Source organism: Xiphophorus couchianus, chromosome 7 (assembly GCF_001444195.1).
Source record: "Xiphophorus couchianus chromosome 7, X_couchianus-1.0, whole genome shotgun sequence".
In the NCBI taxonomy this organism is placed as follows: domain Eukaryota; kingdom Metazoa; phylum Chordata; class Actinopteri; order Cyprinodontiformes; family Poeciliidae; genus Xiphophorus; species Xiphophorus couchianus.
In genome coordinates this window covers 7,333,939-7,355,077 of record NC_040234.1, presented here as the reverse complement: position 1 = coordinate 7,355,077, position 21,139 = coordinate 7,333,939, and the positions used below count along the sequence as shown (strand labels likewise).

Below are 21,139 nucleotides of genomic sequence, written 5' to 3'. Positions count from 1 at the left end.
CTGGACGCCTTAGTGGACCGGAGGCTTTGGAGTGTCCAGCGCAGCTGATCCGCTTCTGCTGGATTTTTCTCCCGCCGAGGGAAGTGAGTGCAGGATCGGGTAACGATCAGAGTCTTGCTGGATTCTGATCACTTCAATTGGTGAAATGTTACCTGATTTAAAAACGTTCTTACTGCAGAGAAAAAGGTGATGACTACATAATGGAAATAAAATGCAATTAAAATAAAATGCAATTAACTTATCATTTGGTAAGACAATGAAAAAGTGTAGCGCGATCTCTGTTCCAAACTAGGAACATTTTCGCCCCCCTCTCCTTTCTTCAGCTGTTTTTCTGTCTTTTTGCGGAGGACAGTAAATAACTTATTGGTGTTCTACCATCACCTGGTATGAAGTGGGCTTTAGCCTTAGAGTTGCACCACAGCGCAGCACAAGAGGAACATCCAGCAGAACAGGACGGCTTGCTTTTATGGTTACAAGGATACTGCAGGCTGGGTTCACGCCTGATATAAATCTATATATGTTATCACATGGCCTTATATATTTTTTTATACATTTTCTTTTCAAATTTTTGTTTTTCTTCTTTGCATACTAGGGTGGCTTACAATGATTCAAAAATACTGTATAGGAATAAACCTGGTGTTGTTACATGTCAGTCATAAGGGGAGACATTTGAGGGGGCCAATCAGATGTCAGGGGCCAGTGATCCCCCCCCTTTGGCTCCGCCCTGTGCCCGTCCTTCACATCATGGACTCTGAACTTGCTGTGTAGAAATGCTCGCGCTCTCAGGCCTACAGAGCATGAATAAAACCCGAACCTCAGTGAGACTCGCTGTGAGTTCACATCCCTGCACCGCAGCACGTCTCACTTGAGTGCGGCTGCCGTTCCTCCCTCCTCTGTCTCCCCCCGTCCCTCTTCCTGAGTGCCGCTGAGAGCCTCTCACTGCCGGGGCTTGGTGTGCCGTGAAGGGCCGTCCCCGCCGCGCCTCAGCAACGATCAAAGCATTACGGTCGCTAACGACGCGTTGGATTCACCACCAAATGAGGCCCTGAGACGAGTTGCTGGTAGGAGAGTCACCTGGCTGTGGCCCTCTAATGAGTAAATTATCACAACCAGGCAAGCCAAACAGTCTAACAGCGTTGATTTTGCTCACCATCCTCTTCATCTCCTTGGAGATGTGGTTGTGGAAGGCACGGTCAGCCCAGTGGCTGCTGTTGTGGGTGACTGAGTTGGTCCTCTGTCGACTCATTTTGGCAATCATCGCCTTTTCTTCTTTCTGTGGAGCAAAAGGACGCAGAGGTTAAACGCACGAAACGAATGAATGCCATAAAACTTTGAAGCACGTGTCGAACTCGAGGGCCATAACTTTTTATGTGGCCCTCCAATTTCTAGACTAAACACTAAGTGTGCTTAAATATTATGTTATCAATCAAATCAGTGCAGTTTTTATCTGTTTACTGCCAAGTTATAGCAGTCCATCCAGTTTCTTGAGAATTATCATGGAAATTCATGCAAATCCCTGCAGTTTTTGCGCTAATAATTGGGAGTTTATTGCAGATTATTTTCCAAAATTGTCAAAAATGTACTTACTTGTACTAAACAGCTGCCTCAGCCTTAACTCAGATTATAGTCCGGTATCTATACCGCGAGTACTAAAAAGTCGCATTTACGTGCAAATGTCATAAATCTTCCTAAATTAGTACCACAAACACTTATTATTGTTTTATTGTAGAAAATCACAAAAAGAATCACAAAATCCTGGAGGGACTGAAAAGATGTTCAATAATAATTTTTAATTTTACAAATTCATTGACATTTTAACAGTTTGTGATCAGGTTTTATCAAAACATTCTGGCACAACCGGCCCTTTAAGAGCATTCATGATCCTGATTTGGCCCAAAACCAAAATGAGTTCGACACCGCTGCCTTAAAGGAACGTCGCCTTCAAGTAACAACTTGGCCTCAGACAGATTACGACGATTCGGCTCAGTGGTTCATTTCACGAGCTTCTGCATCGATTCCGTTTACAACGTTTAATGTTGATTTTTGCTTATTGTCTTTACTGCATGTCGTCATATTTTCAATATAGAATCTGTTCTTCTCAGTAGAGAAGCCATTTGCCATTGAGGCATTTATATTCTTAGATCTTTGCTTTCCCTTAACCAAGCCAGCATCACATTTGGCATATTGTTAGGTCTGATTACATTTTATTGGCATTAAATATAAAACTAAAAAACAGCTGAAATTAACAATTTGCAGCATGTGTAGGAAGTGTGGTGGTGATCGTACAAATCCTTTACTTCTGAGCTTAATAAAAAATATTGGGGCCCAAACAGGGACATTCCACTTACAAATAACTTGTTCTAAGGCAAAAAGAAACGTTTTATTTTCACGTATTATGATTGCAGAATTAAGATTCCTTTTAAAATACTAAAAGAAACAGCTTTAAACAGTTCCAGGCAATTTCCTAGGCAGCTCTGTTTATCTCAATTGATATCAGAACTGAACAGCTTTGAGCTGTTTTTGTAAAAACTAGAAGAATAAAATAAAAATTTTAAAAAATTAGAAAAAAAGCTAGACTTCAAAAAGTTCCCTCCGTCCTGGACCACAGGCAGCAGAATGAGAATAAAATATCACTTCACATGACGTGCTAACTATAGTCGCAGCTTGTGATACTGACCAAAAATATCAAGTCATAAACAAACAGGAGGCTGAAGCAGGGAGGCGGCGATGAACTCGGTCCTGCTGGTGTGGAGCACAAACTCAGCTTACAGACAATATTGGGAGCAAATTAACTTGGAACTTGTTTGCTATCAAAGAGACGTCTGTCAAATAAGCACTTTAAAGTAGCAGCTTTTCACATCAACACAAACGTCACAGTGTTTCACTGGAGTTTTATTTGAATATTTGTGAAGTAGAATCAAAACCGGAATCCATAAATGGGAAGCAAAAACTAAATATTAGAAATAATTGCAACATTTTATTCCTATCTTTCTTTAGTTTTGAGTTGGATTCAAACAACATCATAAAAGTCTGTTTGCCTGAATAAAGACACTATTCCCAGTCGCTCTGTGTTCATCTCTTTAAACTGCCTCTATTCAGCTTCCACATCCCCGCTAAACAAAAAGAAACCATGATGCTGCCACCACCTTGTTTTACGATTTCTATAAGTAAGTTCAATACTTGTAGTTGAAAAACTACAGGATGTAGAGAGGTAGTTTGTGAAACAACTGCTTGTTTTCTATCTTTGGAAAATCACCATAAGACCGTCATTTTTAGGAAAATTTTAGACTTTCACACATGTAAGAAATGTTGAAAATGCATGAATTTAAATGAACTACTTGAAAATACTTTTCCCCGCTCGGTTACTTTTACCAGAATTTATTTGTCTTTTATATATATATATATATATATATATATATATATATATATATATATATATTTATTTATTATTCACCATCAGGTGTATGTACAACAAACAGAGAGTAACAAAAAGCAAAATGGTATTGATCTGCAAAATAATTTGTGAAGTTGGTAAAAGCATTTTTTTTTTTTTACCAATGTACAGAGCTACCACTGTATTACGAACTAAGCTTTAGTAGGCAAACTTAGGTTGGATGTTTTTATTTTGATATTTTTTATCTGAAATGTCACCCGTTACTATAATACATTTGTCAAATTCAAGGCCCTCCAGACTCCAAATTACATCAATAATTCTTGCCAGTTTTTCACAAATCTGCAAAGTTCAAATCTCAACAAATCTCCGTATTTTTTTGTCTGATTTTACAGCAAATTTTCTCAAAATTGCTCAAAAACATTGAGTTTCAGTGACTGCTGCCTCAGCCTGACTAGATGTCAAGTTATAGTCAGTAATTGATACAGCGAGTAATAAAATGTCACATTTAACTTCATACATTAGCGCAAATATAAAAAATCCTAACAAACATTTCTAAATAGGCATCATAAAATCTGTAATTTTGATTTAAAAAACACTAAAACAATAAGAAAATCCTGGAGAGACAACTATCTATTGATATTTTAACATTTTAATTTGTTTTATCAGTTCATTCTGGCGTAACCGGCCCTTTAAGAACATTCAGATTTTTGATATGAACCAAAACAAAAAAGAGTTTCATTTTGCTAAAATTATGATTTTGCCATTTTTCTTTTTGGCATTTTACTGTAAAAAAAATAAAAAAATCTACTTTTCAACTTTAAATGAGACAAAAATGATTTCAGTTCTCTTTCATTGCCTCCTTCAGCGACGAAAGCCGTACCCTTTTCTGACTGCAGCCCACAATGAGGTAGGTTTCTATGTTGCTCCTCTTCAAGTAGGCGTTTCTCTCTCCTCCTGCTCCCGGTTCCACGTCGTAGTCCCCGTTCAGGTAGTTCAGGGTGGCCTTCGTGATGTGTATGCGCCTGAAATGAAAGCGTTCCTTTTCTAAATGCTCTGGCTGTTACGTAAATCTTATGCAGCTAACATTTATCAGAAGGAACGTTTAGGACGCAAAAATGGAGAAGGAAGCTTATTGGACGAACCCGGCCTGGCCTCCCGCTTCCATCTGATTTGCGAGCGTGACGTCGTTGGACCAGACGTCGAACTGCCACTTCCTGAGTCCCAGCACCCCGCAGTGCACCCGGCCGCTGTGGATGCCGACTCGCATGTTCACGTTCACCCCGGTCACCTCCCGCACCAGCCTGCAGAAGAAACAAACAAACAAGAAAGTGACAATCTACACAGTTAGCGTGTCTAAATGTACCAGCTGTACTCTCAGTGAATGCTGCTGGTGAGGTTTAAAAGTGAGTCGTGTTTGCCAGACATTTTTCTTTTAGTGTGCCCAGCTTGCAGAACTGCTATATTAAGGCCGTTCCCAGACTTACGAGATGGCCTCGATCATGTCCAGCCCCATCTCCACACAGCAGTGGGCGTGATCGGCTCTGGCCTCTGGCAGCCCAGACACGCAGTAGTAGCAGTCGCCCAGGATCTTGATCCGCAGACAGTGGTTCTCCTGCAGCACAGCACAAGGAGCAAGAAAGGAAGTGTACATTACGTTATTAACCGAGAAGCAAACTTATGTGAAAAGTTAAGGAAGTTCTCTCCATTTTGCTTTAAATATTGTACAAAGGTTGTCACAAAATCCTGTGTGATCCAGTGTTCAATTCAAGGCCTTTTTTTCCCCAATATTCCAGAATAAAAACAATAAAGCACAGCGTATGAGCTACATTATATCATGTGAAAATAATAAAAGAATAAAGAAGAAATCATACATCTGCCTTTGAGCAAATCTTGAGACAAATGTATTTTTTTGTGGGGGTTACATAGGTTTATATTCTTCACTGCAGTAACATCCATAGTTGGGGTTCCTCAAGAAACACTTATAGGCCCCACTCAAAATTCACTTTTGTGATACTGTATTTTGGGTGAAGATTTAGGTTTACTGTGATGCTTTGGGTATAAAAAAATCTTTCAAAAACAACAAAATGTAAAATAACTGCACCGCGGTCTGAACTGCTCGAGCAGCTCACAATCGTTGCTACTAGTTAGCAGGAACAACGGCAGAGGCTTTGTTGGGTAGGAATGTGTTCTTCTTTGTCTGCCTGTGGTGCAGAATCTCATTCACTAGCAGAAGTAAAACTGCATCAGAGCTGCACAAAATAGCACAAAAATAATTACAACAGCACCATGGCATGCGATACCAATATCACTATTCGAAATGTAATATTTGAAGCAAAATTCCAAGGCAACAGTTTAAGCTTTGCACCTCAGTGATGTGTTGAGTCTGTCTGACGGACCGTAAAACGCAGGACCAGCCAAAACTGTGAAAAAAGGTGGGACTTATAGTCCAGAAAATACGGTATTTCATTGTATTGCACCTCTGTCACCAGTACTGGGTGGAAATGTGTCTGTCCCTCCTCTGGCAGAAACTGAGACGTTTGTTGTCTTGCTCACTCGTTATGAAGACTCAACAGCTAAGGCTAATTAGCTGCATTCTTGGATTGTCATGCCAACCACTAGAGCTCGGGAGTTTAGCAAACAGATGGTAGGTGACAAAAAACAGGATTCAAAAATGTCAAATACAGTCCATTGAGAACAATAGAGAACCATGGCTCTCAGCCTAGATATCATGCTGGGAGTTGATGTGTGAGCCAACATCAAATAAGTCAGTGTGTGGGGTGGGCGTGTGTGTGTGTGGGGGTGGGGGTGGGGGTGTGTGTGGGTGTGTGCGCATCCCAAGGGTTTGGGAGACTATAATGTCTCATGATAGCCACCTGAGTATCCTTTAGCACACGGACCAAAATACAAAAGGAGCCACTGTGTAAGGAATGGGGTGAGTGTGTGTGTGTGTGTGGGGGGGGGGCCTGGGTAGGCGTGTGTGTGTGTGCTGGTGTGTGTGTGTGTGTGTGTGGGTAGGCGTGCGTGTGTGTGTGTGTGCTTGTGCACATAGAGACAGAAGGCACATCTGGCATGGAGATAAAAGTGTCAGATGCAACATTTCTGGTTTACGACAGCATTATGCCTGTTCAGTTCCTAAATATTGATCAGCAGCCAACCGTTTCACCTTTCATAAACAAATGACAGAAACCGAGGATCAGCTCAACACACGATGACGCTGGATATATGATAAATATATCAGTATTCGCAAGGTTGTGGTGCAAATATTAATAACTGGGAAGCTTCAGCAATGGCAGTGAAGATAATATTAAGTTGCTATTTATATACGAAACTACAGCATCTCCAAGAAGGGATTAAACATGAGAAATATTTTTAGTTTGAACACCACTGCTTTATGCTGCTGTGTCACAATTGTTCTCATCTAAAGTGGCAGTCGCTTCAATCTACAAAAGTTTTTGTTTTTAAATTTACTCCAACTACTTCTATCTACAATCTTTAATAGTTTAATTTGACTTAATATCCTTGCAAAACAAGTCTTTGCCGTCCAAACTGACGGATGATACATTAGGTCATAAATGTGGTCCTCTTGTTGTCATTTTAAAAATGTTTCATATCTCTGGGAAGCTTTGCAAGATCAATAAATTCCTATTCAAATTAGAAGAATTACTGGAACTTCAATACTTTAACGTGAAAAACAAATCAGTGTTTAAATAATTAAGTTTTTAAAGTTCTGATTTCTGGTCTTATAAAAAAAAAGTACAAATAAATTTGACTTTTACTGCTGATTGTTCTTATTTAGCCAAAGGAAATACATTAAAAGCTGGACTTTGTTTTCCCCATCTGACTTGTCCCTAAACAACAACACTGAAAGTCAGTCTTGGCTCAGCAACACCTGAACCACGCTTAAACACTTTGTTTTTTTTCTTTTCTTTTCATTTCTAAGCTTTGAGAACTGGAAGCTGGACTGGTCTCTGGTCTGAAGCTTCTATCCATTAAAAACCACATGCGGTTCTGGTCGGTCACAACACCTGGACCTCTCTCAGCCTCAACACGGGATGACCGTAGGGCTGTGTACTCTGCCCTCTAGCATTGACTTTCGACCCCTATGACGGCGAAGCCGCCTCAGATTTCAACTTCTTTATGCAGCTTGCTGACGACACTGCAGCTGTGAGACTGATTTCCCAAAATGATGAGATAACTGGTGTCAGATAACCAACTCCTGGTAAAAGGTTACCCAAGCAAGAAAAAACATCTGCATTATTCTCCAGGAAACAGCTTCCATCCACAGATGATTTCGAGACTTCAAGCTCCATCCCAAAAGGCAGAGAGATTTTTTTTTTTTTTTTTACACAAACCATTCAGAGCATAACTATACAGGCAGATTACCAACTGGATGTGGAACTGCACCAGGCAAGACCTACCGGCCCTAAAAAGGGTAGTTTGTTGTTTTTAAACTGTTTTTCAAAAACAACAGTTTCAAAAATTGTTGTTTTTAAAAGTGAAGACCAATCGCCAAGTTGAAACTAGTCAGGCGCCACATTTTATTCAAATTAAATATTGTAAAATAAATCTATTGCGATTTTTTTTTACCTGCTCAGCAAAAAATAAATCATACAAAATGTAATAAAACAAAGTAGGAAACAACAAACTATTGACGTTCAGGCCACTATAAATTGGGTTTCCGTGTTTGTGACTGACTAGTCACAAAACAAGTGGGGAACATGCAACATGACCTTATTTCTCTGCACATTTCTAGTCTTCCTGTATGTCTGTAAGGCTCCATAGCAACCATTAACCTCGCACTCAAAACGTCTAAAACAAAAGTTCTCAAAGTCTACATAAAGAAAATACATAAATAAATAAAAGCACACGATCCCAAGAATCCTTGCAATCCTTGAAAATTATACACGCTTGCATGCGTTGTACGCTTACCGCTGCCAACTTGTCAAAGCGGGCGAAAAGCTCATTGAGCGTCATCACCAACTCCTGTGCCGTGCACTGTGACGCCAGACTGGTGAAGCCCTCGATGTCAGCAAACAGGATGCTGCAGAAACACAAAAACAAGAGAGACATAACCCGACGTTCTCTCGTCAGCCTTGTTCACGTCTCACCTAATGGTGTTTCCTCCTCTCACTTTTCACTGCCTATGTTTTGGTGTTGTTGAAAAGCTTAATGTGACGGCAAAACCTAAGTAAGGGCTAGCCTGATGGGGTTTCCGATTTTCAGAATTATTGCGAAGATCAACCATAAAAACTTTGGTGTGCGTATTTGTTTGTGTTTGACATAAAGAGTGTTGCTATAACAACAAGACGACCCCTCTGGCTTTCAACGTGGGAATTGAATCAACATAGTTAGCGAGAGCAATCATAACGTGAGGGAATGAGATTACTGTGAAGTGACAAAAGAACGCTGTTCATGCTGAATCTTTCTAATGAAAATTGTGCAACTCTGTCAAGTCGCCGAGTTTTAGTAGCTGCGCAGTTTTGTGACCACATACGGTACTCTGCAACTCCAAGTTGCCCAGAGGGGCAAAGGTGAGAGTGAGCAGTCGTCTGCCTCCGTCTGCTGGGTGTGAAGCCCGCCTGGAGCAACGTGACCGGCCGCCGCTCCGATGCAGATAAGCAAGTGTTGATGACGGACCGAGAGTAGTTTCACGCCACACAGATGTTACCGAGTGAGCCTTTATGAAAGAATATTAAAATATTTTACACACTGCCATGGGTGTCTTTAAAGCTGCATGCTTCCATACACCACAGCTACAAACTTCAATGGTTTCTATGAGACGGATCAACACAGAGTTGTCGATAATTGTTGAGCAGAGTGAAAATGACACATGGTTGTCAACGTTTTTTGCTTCTTTTTTTTTCAAATGGCAACCAATTAGTCAATTTAGCATTGAGTTTAATTGAATTTCAGTATAAATTCTGTTGTTCTATGAAGCAAATTTTTTTAAAAATGCATAAAAAAAAAAAGAATACACCAGACAGGCCGGGCTTAAAATTAAACAAATAAAAGACCTGACCCTGTGCGTCACCCTGAACGTCCTATTTCCATTTCCAAACATGGTTGGCAGCAACATCGTGCTGACATGTAGTCAGGCCTGCTTTTATTTTGCACATGCAGGTAAGACGATGGGAACTGAAAGATGAATGGAGCTAAACACAGCAGAACGATTCTGGAAGGAGTAATTGAGACAGACTGAAAAAAGTCTCTAGATTTACAAACGTGGTAGAAAAACAACCCAAAAGACCTTTGGACAAAAATGTAGTTTAACAAAGTGATGACTCAGGAGGAGCTAGATGTAAATGCTCAGAAAAGCAGAGAATCTGAATAAAATATACACAACATATAATTTCTTCAAATGACAAAACTTACCTGGGCGATGTCAGCACAATAATGTGTGTTTTCATGGTGTTTGCTGAATTTCTCTTTTTTAATTTTATTTTAACCTATGTAGTTGATGGATGGTGTCTGTAAAACCCCTTGCCCTGGAGCAGAATTTAGTACATTATAATAGTTTAATACAATTAAAGGAATACAAAAATAATATGTTATTGCAACTAAGTATAAGTATTCCAATAAATAACTATATAAGTATCAATAAATTGTATTACATTTTTTTTATATATATTCCAACTCAACTGAAACAGTGTCCTGAGTATTTGTTTTAAATCAAAAATGTTCATTTCTATTTGCAAAGCTCTTTGAAAACAATGTATCGTCTCCCTTCCACCTAATTATCCACTGCTACGTGGTCATCACATTTCAACGACAAGAAGAGACGAGAGAAGTCAAGTGATAAAATGTGGGGAAAAATATCAAATATGGGTTGATCCAGTTTTCAATGTGAAATTTAAATGAGAAGACAATAAGAAAAAATGTGAAGAAAAAGACACAATTTAGGACATTTCTAGAAACAAGTCATTGAAACAAGGAACTGAATTGAAAGACTAAAAGGACAATTTGGACTCCAAACAAAGCCTCTTGCAAAACTCTTTTGCAAAATTTTAGGTTTTATTCTTTATGATTAATGGAATCCTGTAGTGAATTCAAGCAAATTCAAAAGACTGACGAAATCCCACGTATAAATGACTTCCATCTAAAGCCATTTCCGACTATTAAACTAATCATCTATTTTTGTCTTTTCTTCTTTTACAAACTAAATGAACATCCCTGTGACGGACTGGCTAATGCTTTTCACCGTTTGAGACGTTTTCATTATTTCCCCTGTAACTCCTGCTCAGCACCAGGACTGATGAAGATGTCATGGCCCTGCTGACAGGCGAGAGGCTGGAACGGCCTCATGTAAACTCTCAGGAAGATGTTCTGCAAGGGCCGCATTACAAAAAGCCACATCCTCCGCTCGGCTCTCCCTGTCTCAATAAGCATATTTATTCTCTGGCTATAACGGTTTTCTCTTAGGGTAAATCATGTGATGCGCTAAAGTCAAAGACAGGAGGCATGATGTTGTTGTTTTTTTCCCTCTAAGGTCTTCATGGCTCTATCAAGAACAATTTAAATAAATTCTAACTTGAAACACAGATATTCTAGCTAGATTATGATATTTTTCTAAAACCTAGTCTTGGATGTATTTAAATAAACTCAAATATCTCCACAGTGCAAATGTTAAATAGCTGCCTGGCAATGTGAGAATATTATATAAGCACCCTTCTGTCAAAATTTAATTGATGGAGTGATTGATGAGTGATTAATGACTGTAACTAATTGCTTTTAATTTCCGGTCACATGATCACCCCCCCTCTACCCCAGGATGTCTCATGACCTCAGCATGCTTAACACGTGTGACACTATATTTCTGGTCATTTCAATTCAATAGAAACAGAGACAGGCTCTGAGTTTTAAGAGTAATACAATTAAAGTATAAAAAAACCCAATAAGTGTTAAATAATCAAGAATAATAAATAGTATATACTATAGCTAGAGAAGTTCAGATTTGGAAGGTTGCAATTAACTCCTGTTTTGCTCACCAAGCCGTTTGTGTTTGTGTGTCCAGACAGAACACTGGACAGGGAGAGGGGTGACCTTAGAACTTGTCCCTCAGGATGTCTCATGATCTCTGGCTAGCATGCTTGACACGTGTGACACTCTACATTTCCAGTCATTTCAATTGGGTCAGCTCCCGTCCACTCTTATGCCCCAGACACATACACACACGCGCCTATACACACACGAAAGGCTTGGTGAGCAAAACCTTTGATAAATACAAGATTCTAAACTTTTCTAGGAAAGGTGACAATATATGTATTAATCTTGATACTGATGATCACTTATTGTTTTTCGTGCTCTAATTGTGCTGTACTTTAATTTGCTCACAAGTGGTCACATGTGCGTACCCCCCCACCCCACACACACACAAATGGCCTGGTGAGCATCACTGCCATCGGCGCTTCCTCCCAGAGGTCATGAGAATGAATCCTGTGCTGGCGTTTACATCATACCAATCGGCCCCTGATAGAGACCCAATTGAAATGACTGGAAATGTAGAGTGTCACACGTGTCAAGCATGCTAGCCAGAGATCATGAGACATCCTGAGGGACAAGTTCTAAGGTCACCCCTCTCCCTGTCCAGTGTTCTGTCTGGACACACAAACACAAACGGCTTGGTGAGCAAAACAGGAGTTAATTGCAACCTTCCAAATCTAAACTTCTCTAGCTATAGTATATACTACAGAAGTATGTGGCAAGGCATAAAGGCGATCACAGATTACAATTCACAGATTACAATCCATCCTCCCCCCCAGTGGGTGAAATTGACACATACACACACGCGCCTATACACACACGAAAGGCTTGGTGAGCAAAACCTTTGATAAATACAAGATTCTAAACTTTTCTAGGAAAGGTGACAATATATGTATTAATCTTGATACTGATGATCACTTATTGTTTTTCGTGCTCTAATTGTGCTGTACTTTAATTTGCTCACAAGTGGTCACATGTGCGTACCCCCCCACCCCACACACACACAAATGGCCTGGTGAGCATCACTGCCATCGGCGCTTCCTCCCAGAGGTCATGAGAATGAATCCTGTGCTGGCGTTTACATCATACCAATCGGCCCCTGATAGAGACCCAATTGAAATGACTGGAAATGTAGAGTGTCACACGTGTCAAGCATGCTAGCCAGAGATCATGAGACATCCTGAGGGACAAGTTCTAAGGTCACCCCTCTCCCTGTCCAGTGTTCTGTCTGGACACACAAACACAAACGGCTTGGTGAGCAAAACAGGAGTTAATTGCAACCTTCCAAATCTAAACTTCTCTAGCTATAGTATATACTACAGAAGTATGTGGCAAGGCATAAAGGCGATCACAGATTACAATTCACAGATTACAATCCATCCTCCCCCCCAGTGGGTGAAATTGACACATACACACACGCGCCTATACACACACGAAAGGCTTGGTGAGCAAAACCTTTGATAAATACAAGATTCTAAACTTTTCTAGGAAAGGTGACAATATATGTATTAATCTTGATACTGATGATCACTTATTGTTTTTCAATTGGGACTTTCTAAATGGACTCAATAACTTCTTTGGGAGGTTCGAGGCACTGAACACTACTCCGGCAAAGAAAACTGTTCCCCACCAGGAAGAGGAGGCACTCTGCCTGGACACAGCCGATGTGTTGAAGACTCTGAAAAGAGTCAACCCACGGAAGGCCCCAGGCCCCGACAACATACCTGGGCGGGTGTTCAGGGAATGCGCAGGTCAGCTGGCTGGTGTCCTAACAGACATTTTTAACGCCTCACTGGACCAAGCCACAGTGCCAGCATGTCTCAAAACTGCCTCCATCATTCCGGTGCCAAACAAACCTCAAGTCGCCTCTTTCAACGATTACCGGCCTGTGGCACTGACTCCCATCATGATGAAGTGTTTTGAAAGGCTGGTAAAAGAACACATCGTCTCCAGACTCCCCCCCACATTCGACCCGTTCCAGTTTGCCTACTGCCGAAACCGCTCCACTGAGGACGCCATCTCCTCCGCCCTACACCTGAGCCTGGCTCACCTGGAGGAGAAGAACACTCATGTGCGGATGTTGTTCCTGGACTTCAGCTCAGCGTTCAACACAATCATCCCACAGCATCTGGCAGGAAAACTGGGACACCTGGGCTTCAGCACCCCCCTGCACTCAAAATCTGGTCTCCACTTTATACCTTGCACATGTACAGAGCTAAATAACTTCTATTTTACTGTCAGTCCTGCACTTTATATTTTATATTTAGATTTATATTCATATTTTATACTGTATTTTATTTTATTCTGGAGTAACCTCACAACATTGGAAGCTCAAAACACTGTCCTGAGCCGTATGCAACAAAATTTCATTCTGTATACACCCTGTGCATGCAAAATGACAATAAAGTCAGTCTAAGTCTAAGACTATAAATTATTCTTGATTATTTAACACTTATTGGTTTTTTCATACTTTAATTGTATTACTCTTAAAACTCAGAGCCTGTCTCTGTTTCTATTGAATTGAAATGACCAGAAATATAGTGTCACACGTGTTAAGCATGCTGAGGTCATGAGACATCCTGGGGTGGGGTGATCATGTGACCGGAAATTAAAAGCAATTAGTTACGGTCATTAATCACTCATCAATCACTCCATCGATTAAATTTTGACAGAAGGGTGCTTATATAATCTTCTAATGTGCAACATTCATAGTCCAAACAATAAAACTAATTCCATAATTTAGCTAACATAAATAACACTGAAATTCCTTCTGCAGAATCTGATTAAACTTATAGTTTATGTGATTAAGTTCAAATTAGATATGGCTTGTACTTCGACATGCATCTTGTTTTCAAGTAGAGTTTGCGTTACCGAGCCGACGCCTTGCAATAAATAAATAAATAAACCAAACGCAAGGAAGAAAGTAAATATCTTATTAAAGTTCAGCCATTGGGACAGCTTAGGAAAATAATCAAAAAATATTTTTTCTCCTTATGTTACTATCTTGCCTTTTACAATTATTAGTATAATATTAACTATAATAATTTATGGTGCTGTAGAAGACTAATGTACAGATTTTCTTTTTATAATTTATCCAAACCAGCATACAGAAGCTGGTCCTCAAGAGTCCTCACTTCGAAGCCTGAAATAAGGTCAGCGGTGATACGGGGAGGGAATGACAAAGGCTGCCAGGGTCACTAAGTCCCATTTAATTGTTACCTTGGTGATGAATGACTGGTCAGTCTGCAAAATTAACTCTATGATCTAGATCTTGAAGTGAGAGCCGCTGCGGTGGCGGCTGTGAGCAGAGAGGCCACACAGAGCGTCCATGAGGAAAATGTTCACACGCATCGGTAAGCTGGTCGTCATTTTGGGACAAAAGCAGTTTCCCCAATGATTTGAGACAAGAAGAAGAATATACAGAAAATTAGTTTGAATGGACATTCATAGCTGTGCTCTCCTTCAGCAAACAAATTATGCCACTCTTTCATATACGTAATTAAAAAAAATTAATAAACAATAATTATATTTATTTTAAAGATTGGTCTTTTTCGAATATGCCACTTTTATCGCCTCATATGTCTCTTAGCCTTATTTTAAAAAGAAGTTTGTAACACTGTAGGAAAAAGAATTCTACTATTTACACCCACAGGGCTGATGCCCCAAGTGAAGCCTTGTTGCCCAAACATGACTTCATCCAGTTCATCAAATTTGGTTGTGGTTAACACCTTAACCACAATTTACTTGCATGAAGAACTAAATGATGTAGGTAGGGTGTTTTCACACCTGATAAGTCTGGTAAGCTCGGTTTGATTTGGGGGACCAAAATTTCAACACTGGTTCCATTTTCAGCCAGTTCGCTTTCACACTGCACTATATCAAACGATCCGAACTAATTGAAAAACCTGTTCACCCCCTTGCCTGTGGTGGTGCTCCTCCAAGAACTACTGAAGGGTACAACATGAAAACAACTTTCTTCCTCACAAAATGTAAGCAGAGTGGCATCAGATTTTAGCAGCTGTAGGATTTGTCTTTTGTTTTTGGGAAAAGATCACGAGTCATTTCTCCTGGCAACATTAGACTCATGATCGTTTTAGGTTGTATTTACCCATAATGCACTGTAGTTCGCTTCCTGCTTTTGGAGTGGTTTCCAGTCTTCTTGCATCCACATATGTATTTATGAATTTACTTCCATTGGACAGAGACCTGGGCTTGTAGGCAGGCGAGAGTTTGCTTTTTTGGTCCAATTTGAGTCCGATTGGGCATTCATACCACCCAAAAAGGAACCAAACTTTTTCTACACCAAGGCATTAGAGTTTGATTAAAGCAGACTAAATACAGAGGCAGAGTTCAATCTGAACTATGTATTCTGACAAAATGACATAAAAAAATCTAAATCTTAATTGTTCAATTTATTTACTATTGGACTGTAGAAGTGCCAATTTTGAGAGGGAAACAGTCATTCCTCTTCCCAATGACTCCAGCTCCTTGTAATGGATCTCAAGGTGTTTCCAGAACCATTACAGATGGTCTCTAGTGCCCAGGAAGCATCCCGACCAGACGCCTGAACCAACTCAATGAAAACAAAATTCTTTTAGCCCGTCTGGTTCTTTAGGTCAGACCCACGTCTCATGAAAACATGTAAAAACCAAAGGAGGACTAATAAATTGAGAGCGGATACTAACCAGTCTGTTTGTATTTTACAATCCAACACTAAAAATCTCTTAAAAGTTACAATGGCAAAACTACAGATAGCTACAAAACATCAGTGCACTGCTCTCCTCTTATGAGTACCAGCTAAAAGCGATGATGCAAACCCAACCACGAGCGTGTCCACTCTGAAACCACGGGGTTTTTTTTATTGTTGTTGCTGCAGGTTCATGTCTTGTTCATGCTTCCACCAGAAAATGGGAACAAAGGTGAAGGTGAGTCCCTCTAATTTATGTAACGCGGTTTGGAGAGCTGCTGGCCTACATACCAGCAACAGCAGCTTCCATCACAACGTTCTGTTGGAGAATATCACTCGTACATTTAAAGGGCAACCCGGCAGCCTTACTACACACACACATGCACACACACACACATACACCGCCTCCTAAGACATATCTTGCATAATCCCAGAACAAATCAGCATCCATTTTGGCCTCAATTTGTGAGTCACTGAGCATTGATTTAGAGGATAATTACCAGAGGGATGCCACAGTCTTTAAAAGCAAAAGGTAAAAATCATCAAACACCAGTAAACCGGCGGACATTAACCGCCATAACTTGACGTCCATTTATTGTTGGACTTGTGTCTGATGGACATCTTGTGCCTCTGCAACAAGTCCAAGCTATCCAGATTTTGCTGTTTGGTTTTGTTATTACCTTGATTTCTGAAATGGATCTCATGACATCATGCTTGTTTTGTTTTATTTGTGTTCCTCAGGAAGGTCATGACCTATTCTAATTTCGCCTCAGGATTGTGAAGTATTATTGGGTAAAATTCAAGAACACGGACAACTTCTGGATTGGATGAACTGGTGCAAAAAAACCCCAGCAAAGTTTGGATTAGAGCAACGTGGCCACGTTTTGGACAAAGTCATTGTACTGGGAACCGGATCTACCAGTTCAACTGGACATAACTATCTGTCAGGTCTGGCGGGTCTCATACATTTTATTGCTACTGGTAAAAAACGATTAGTAATAAAAACTCTGATTTGTCAACAGGGGGGAAGCTTCAAGAAAAATAAATTGTGTGTGTGCTCGTAGACACTGCATCTACAACCACTTTCACAATATTCATACTTTCAGAATCGGCAAGTAGCTCAAGTGGACGTGTTTGTGACCATGGCTAGTCACATTTACCAACAAAGGCAAATGAAGACTTTTCACCTCACTTTTGTGAACAGTTCCACTGCACTCTAGATTTTAGAGGTACAGTGTGAATTAAGCTGTGGTTAAGGATAGGGTCAGGAATAACGCTAACAGCTAGGGTTAGAAAAATAGTCTGGGCGAGACATAAATGCAGTTACAAAGGCCCATGTTGATACTGTCGTCTGTGAAGCCCTATAAAGCCTCCCCATGCTAAAAGTCTAGGTCCACCACTGTTTACGGCGATGACAAACTCAAGCTTACGATGGGCACAAACCCCAAAAACTAACAGTATTGGTGGGATTTTTAATTTTGTATAAACAAGAAAATTGATGTCTTTAAAATTATGATTACATGCAATTATTTTCTTTCCACCTCTATACATTACGTAATGAAACGATGTAGCCCTATTTTATTAAGGCAACATTTTATTATATTTATTGGCTTTTACTATATATGACATACAGTCAGAAGCCAAACAATCATTTGCGACAACACACCACAATCAATTTTCAAATGCTTTTTATTGCCACTTTTGTCTTTATGGGAATAAATACCAAAAAATGTCATGATACATTTTAACTACATAGCTCCTGTTCCTATTTGTCAGCACGCCATTTGTTAAATTAAGCCGATACTTGATGCGATTTTAACCTACACACATGTTTTGTTTTGTTTACCTGAGCATCCTCATGACTCATTCCCTGTGGTACGAAATGAGTTCAGTAACAGTGACCCACTCCGAGTGGGTAAAAATGTGTAGCCACAGCCATCAGAGACAATTTGTGCCTCTGCGCCGGATCAAAAGGATGTAATTACATGCCTTCCATGGTTCATTAACCGATTTGCCACCTCTGTTGTTGCGGCGCTCTGAATTCCTAAATTAAAAGCTGCGGACAGACACATGCGTAATGCATTTGTACGGCTGCAGCGGCAGGCTTTGGACGCCGAGCGGCACCCTGTGCCTCCCTCCGTTTGCCCTCTTGCTCTTTAGTCGTGGCGGTGGGAGCCGTCACCCCCTCTTCCTGTTGTTCTCCTGCCACCCAGCGGAGCCTCAATTAACCAAAAAAAAAACTGTTTCCCATCAAGTCCCGGTCACGCCTCGTTACCGGACGGCGCATTCGTGACCAGTGGCAGAACTCGGCCCAGGTCGGTGGACGCTGTTAACGCGCTTCGTGCTCTCAGCAAGTCGCACAGCAGCTGTTGTCCAAGTGTCCAAGTGGGGCTAAAATTTGTTTAGCAGATTTACACCTAATACTTTAGTTTTGTTTGTTTTTTTTTCAGCCTCCTAGACCGTTCACATTCACGTTCTTGCAGTTTTTCTCTTAATGAAATAAAAAAAGGATATTAAAATATCCAGATTCGGAGCCCTTAAAGGTATTCACATCACTTAGAGTCCTTCTCAATTTTTGAGTGAAAGGACATTGATACATGTTTTTATCTTTGGCGTTTTTGCATTTGATAAAAAAAAAATGCAATATCCATTTGTATTCAGCCAACCTTTCTCCTTTCACAGTAATTAATGCTTCAAGTTTTTGGGTTATCTCTCTCTCTCGTTTTGCAAGATGCTGAAATGTTTCCATTCGTAGCAGAGTAGCTCTAACTCAGTCAGACTTGATGAAGAGAGTCTACAATCCGCAATTCTGAAGCCTCGAAACAAGTTCTCAAGTCAACGCCGGACTTGGCCACTCCAACAGACGAGCATGTTTTGAACTACAGCATTCGATTGTAGCTCCAGCTGCGTATTTTGAGTTGCTGCAGTGATGGAAGATGAACCTCCACCACTGTGTTCTGCACTTCAAAGCTCTGGAAAAAACAAATAGACCACTTCAAGTGATCGGTTTCTCTGATTTTACTTTTTATAGGTATATGTTTGAGTGAAATGAACATTGTTTTTTTTATCCTATGAAATATTGACTACATGTCTCCGAAATTCCAAGCAAAAATTTGGTATTTATTTGCAGAAATGATCAAAAATAACGACAAAGACGCAGCGCTTTCAGACCTCAAATAATGAAAAGAGAACAAGTTCATATTCGTTTAGAAACAACAATACTAATGCTTTAATTCAGGAAGAGTTCAGAAATCAATGTTTGCTGGAATAACCATGAGGTTTTCAGTGCAGTGGGCTCTTCATTTTTTTCAGCGTTGTACCACCTGACTAAAGGCAGTAAAACTCAAACTGCATTTTCAGATCCAGGCTCCAGTTGTTTAGGTCATATTTCATCCACTTCTATGCAGTTTATACAGAAATAGATCAATTTCCTGTTGCTCCATAGCATAACTTCATTGATAGAGCTATGTGGTAATGTATAAATAGAAGATGCCCAGAACAATACCGTTTTCTTGCTCCACACGGTGGCGCTCAAACGGACGCCTCTCTTCCAACCCTCCATCTAATGCAGTTACAGTGTTTAAGGATCCTCTGTAATACAGCTAAGCTCTAATGATCCTTATTGCGCCAGCAAAAACATATTATGCACTAAAAACTAAAGTCACTCAACACGGCTTCACTGAAACGTTAAAGATGAACATCAGAGGAGAATAAATAAACAAAAACCATCCGATCAAAACTGGCCAGATGAAAGAGTCCATTTCCCACCATATGAAATGAAAACAATATGTTTTGCACATGTATTTCTCAGGAAACACATTAATGGTACAGAACAGGAAGTTACCAACACAACACATTCGCAATTGAGCATTTGACGATTGCATTTGGCAATTTATCACTTTAATTCTAAATAAAATGAGTGCAAATGAAGAAAAAGCAAAGTGTAAAACTGTTTCAATTGACGCAGAGTCCAACACGAATTTGAGATTTGGTTCATGTGGTAAATTTCTGTTAAGATTAGGATTCGACAGACATGATAGTCAAGAGGAAATGTTTCCTAAGTGATGCAATGCAGGCTGCAATGAAGGTGGGAAATTTCGCCCAATACCATCTTATCAACAAGTTCTTAAGGAGGGTGAATTCATATATATTTAAAATATTTGTTGAAAAAAAAAAAGAAAGGGGAAAAAATGTAATCAAAGGGTGCAACACATAAAATCCTAATACATACGTTGAAGTTTGTTGTCACATGTTGGGCATTAACGTTGTAAAACTAATTTTGCATGTTAAAAATACAACTTAAACATATATGACTTAATGTTTTTTCCTTATAAACTAAAAACACCCTTTATATTCATGACACTGTGACACATTACACTCTACATGGATGCTGTGGACAGAGTTGGGTGAAAAATACTCTCTGAAAAGTACCATAGAGCATGTTGACATGGCAACGTCTGCACTTCTCCCTCCTCGTCTGCCGCCGTCTGTGGGTGGGCTGCACTATTCTGGATTAACATGGATTATGTAAAATATATAATGTTAAATGCAGTGATCGTTATTTAAACAGGAAGCTAGAAAGGGTCAAAGGTTAACTTATTCTGTACAATCTGTCTATTGATTTTTTTTCTTTAATCAGAATTATATAGTCAGTTTTCTGAATAGAACATGTTGCGTTGCATTTATACTGCATGCATTGTTAAAGTTGTTATATATTTTTATGTTGCTGTCGACATCATTTAGTTTAGGTAGACATCAGAGGCCTAATTTGAATTTTACCAGCATATTTCTAATGACTTGGTAGTTACCCAACCAGACTGATGATTTAAACAGGATTTGATAGAGGGAGTCAAAGATTAGGGTGATGGCAAAGGTGCCTTCCAACATTAAAGCAAAGGGGCTCATTGTAAAAGATTACTAGTTATAATAATAGTGGAAACGTGCAAAAAGCTGTTCAGCATTTACAAGAGGGTTTTGCTCGATGTAACATAAATAAAATATCTGCCATTGATTATTAAGGGGGGTAGACATCGTTCCTGACATGCCATTTGTTAAATAAAATACCATTTAAAACAGAT

At 39.8% G+C, this 21,139-nt stretch overlaps 1 protein-coding gene across 2 annotated transcripts in view; it reads right to left on the bottom strand.

The window, feature by feature from the left end:
* Nucleotides 1-21,139, bottom strand: part of adcy5 (adenylate cyclase 5) — a 71,595-nt gene that overhangs the window by 17,749 nt on the left and 32,707 nt on the right. For both annotated transcript variants that reach the window (XM_028022570.1, XM_028022571.1), the window contains exons 4-8: nucleotides 8,324-8,435; nucleotides 4,879-5,006; nucleotides 4,537-4,695; nucleotides 4,275-4,416; nucleotides 1,151-1,273 (exon numbers count right to left, since the gene is read on the bottom strand). In XM_028022570.1, the coding sequence (XP_027878371.1) occupies nucleotides 1,151-1,273; nucleotides 4,275-4,416; nucleotides 4,537-4,695; nucleotides 4,879-5,006; nucleotides 8,324-8,435 (664 nt within the window). The remainder of the gene's footprint in view (nucleotides 1-1,150; nucleotides 1,274-4,274; nucleotides 4,417-4,536; nucleotides 4,696-4,878; nucleotides 5,007-8,323; nucleotides 8,436-21,139) is intronic.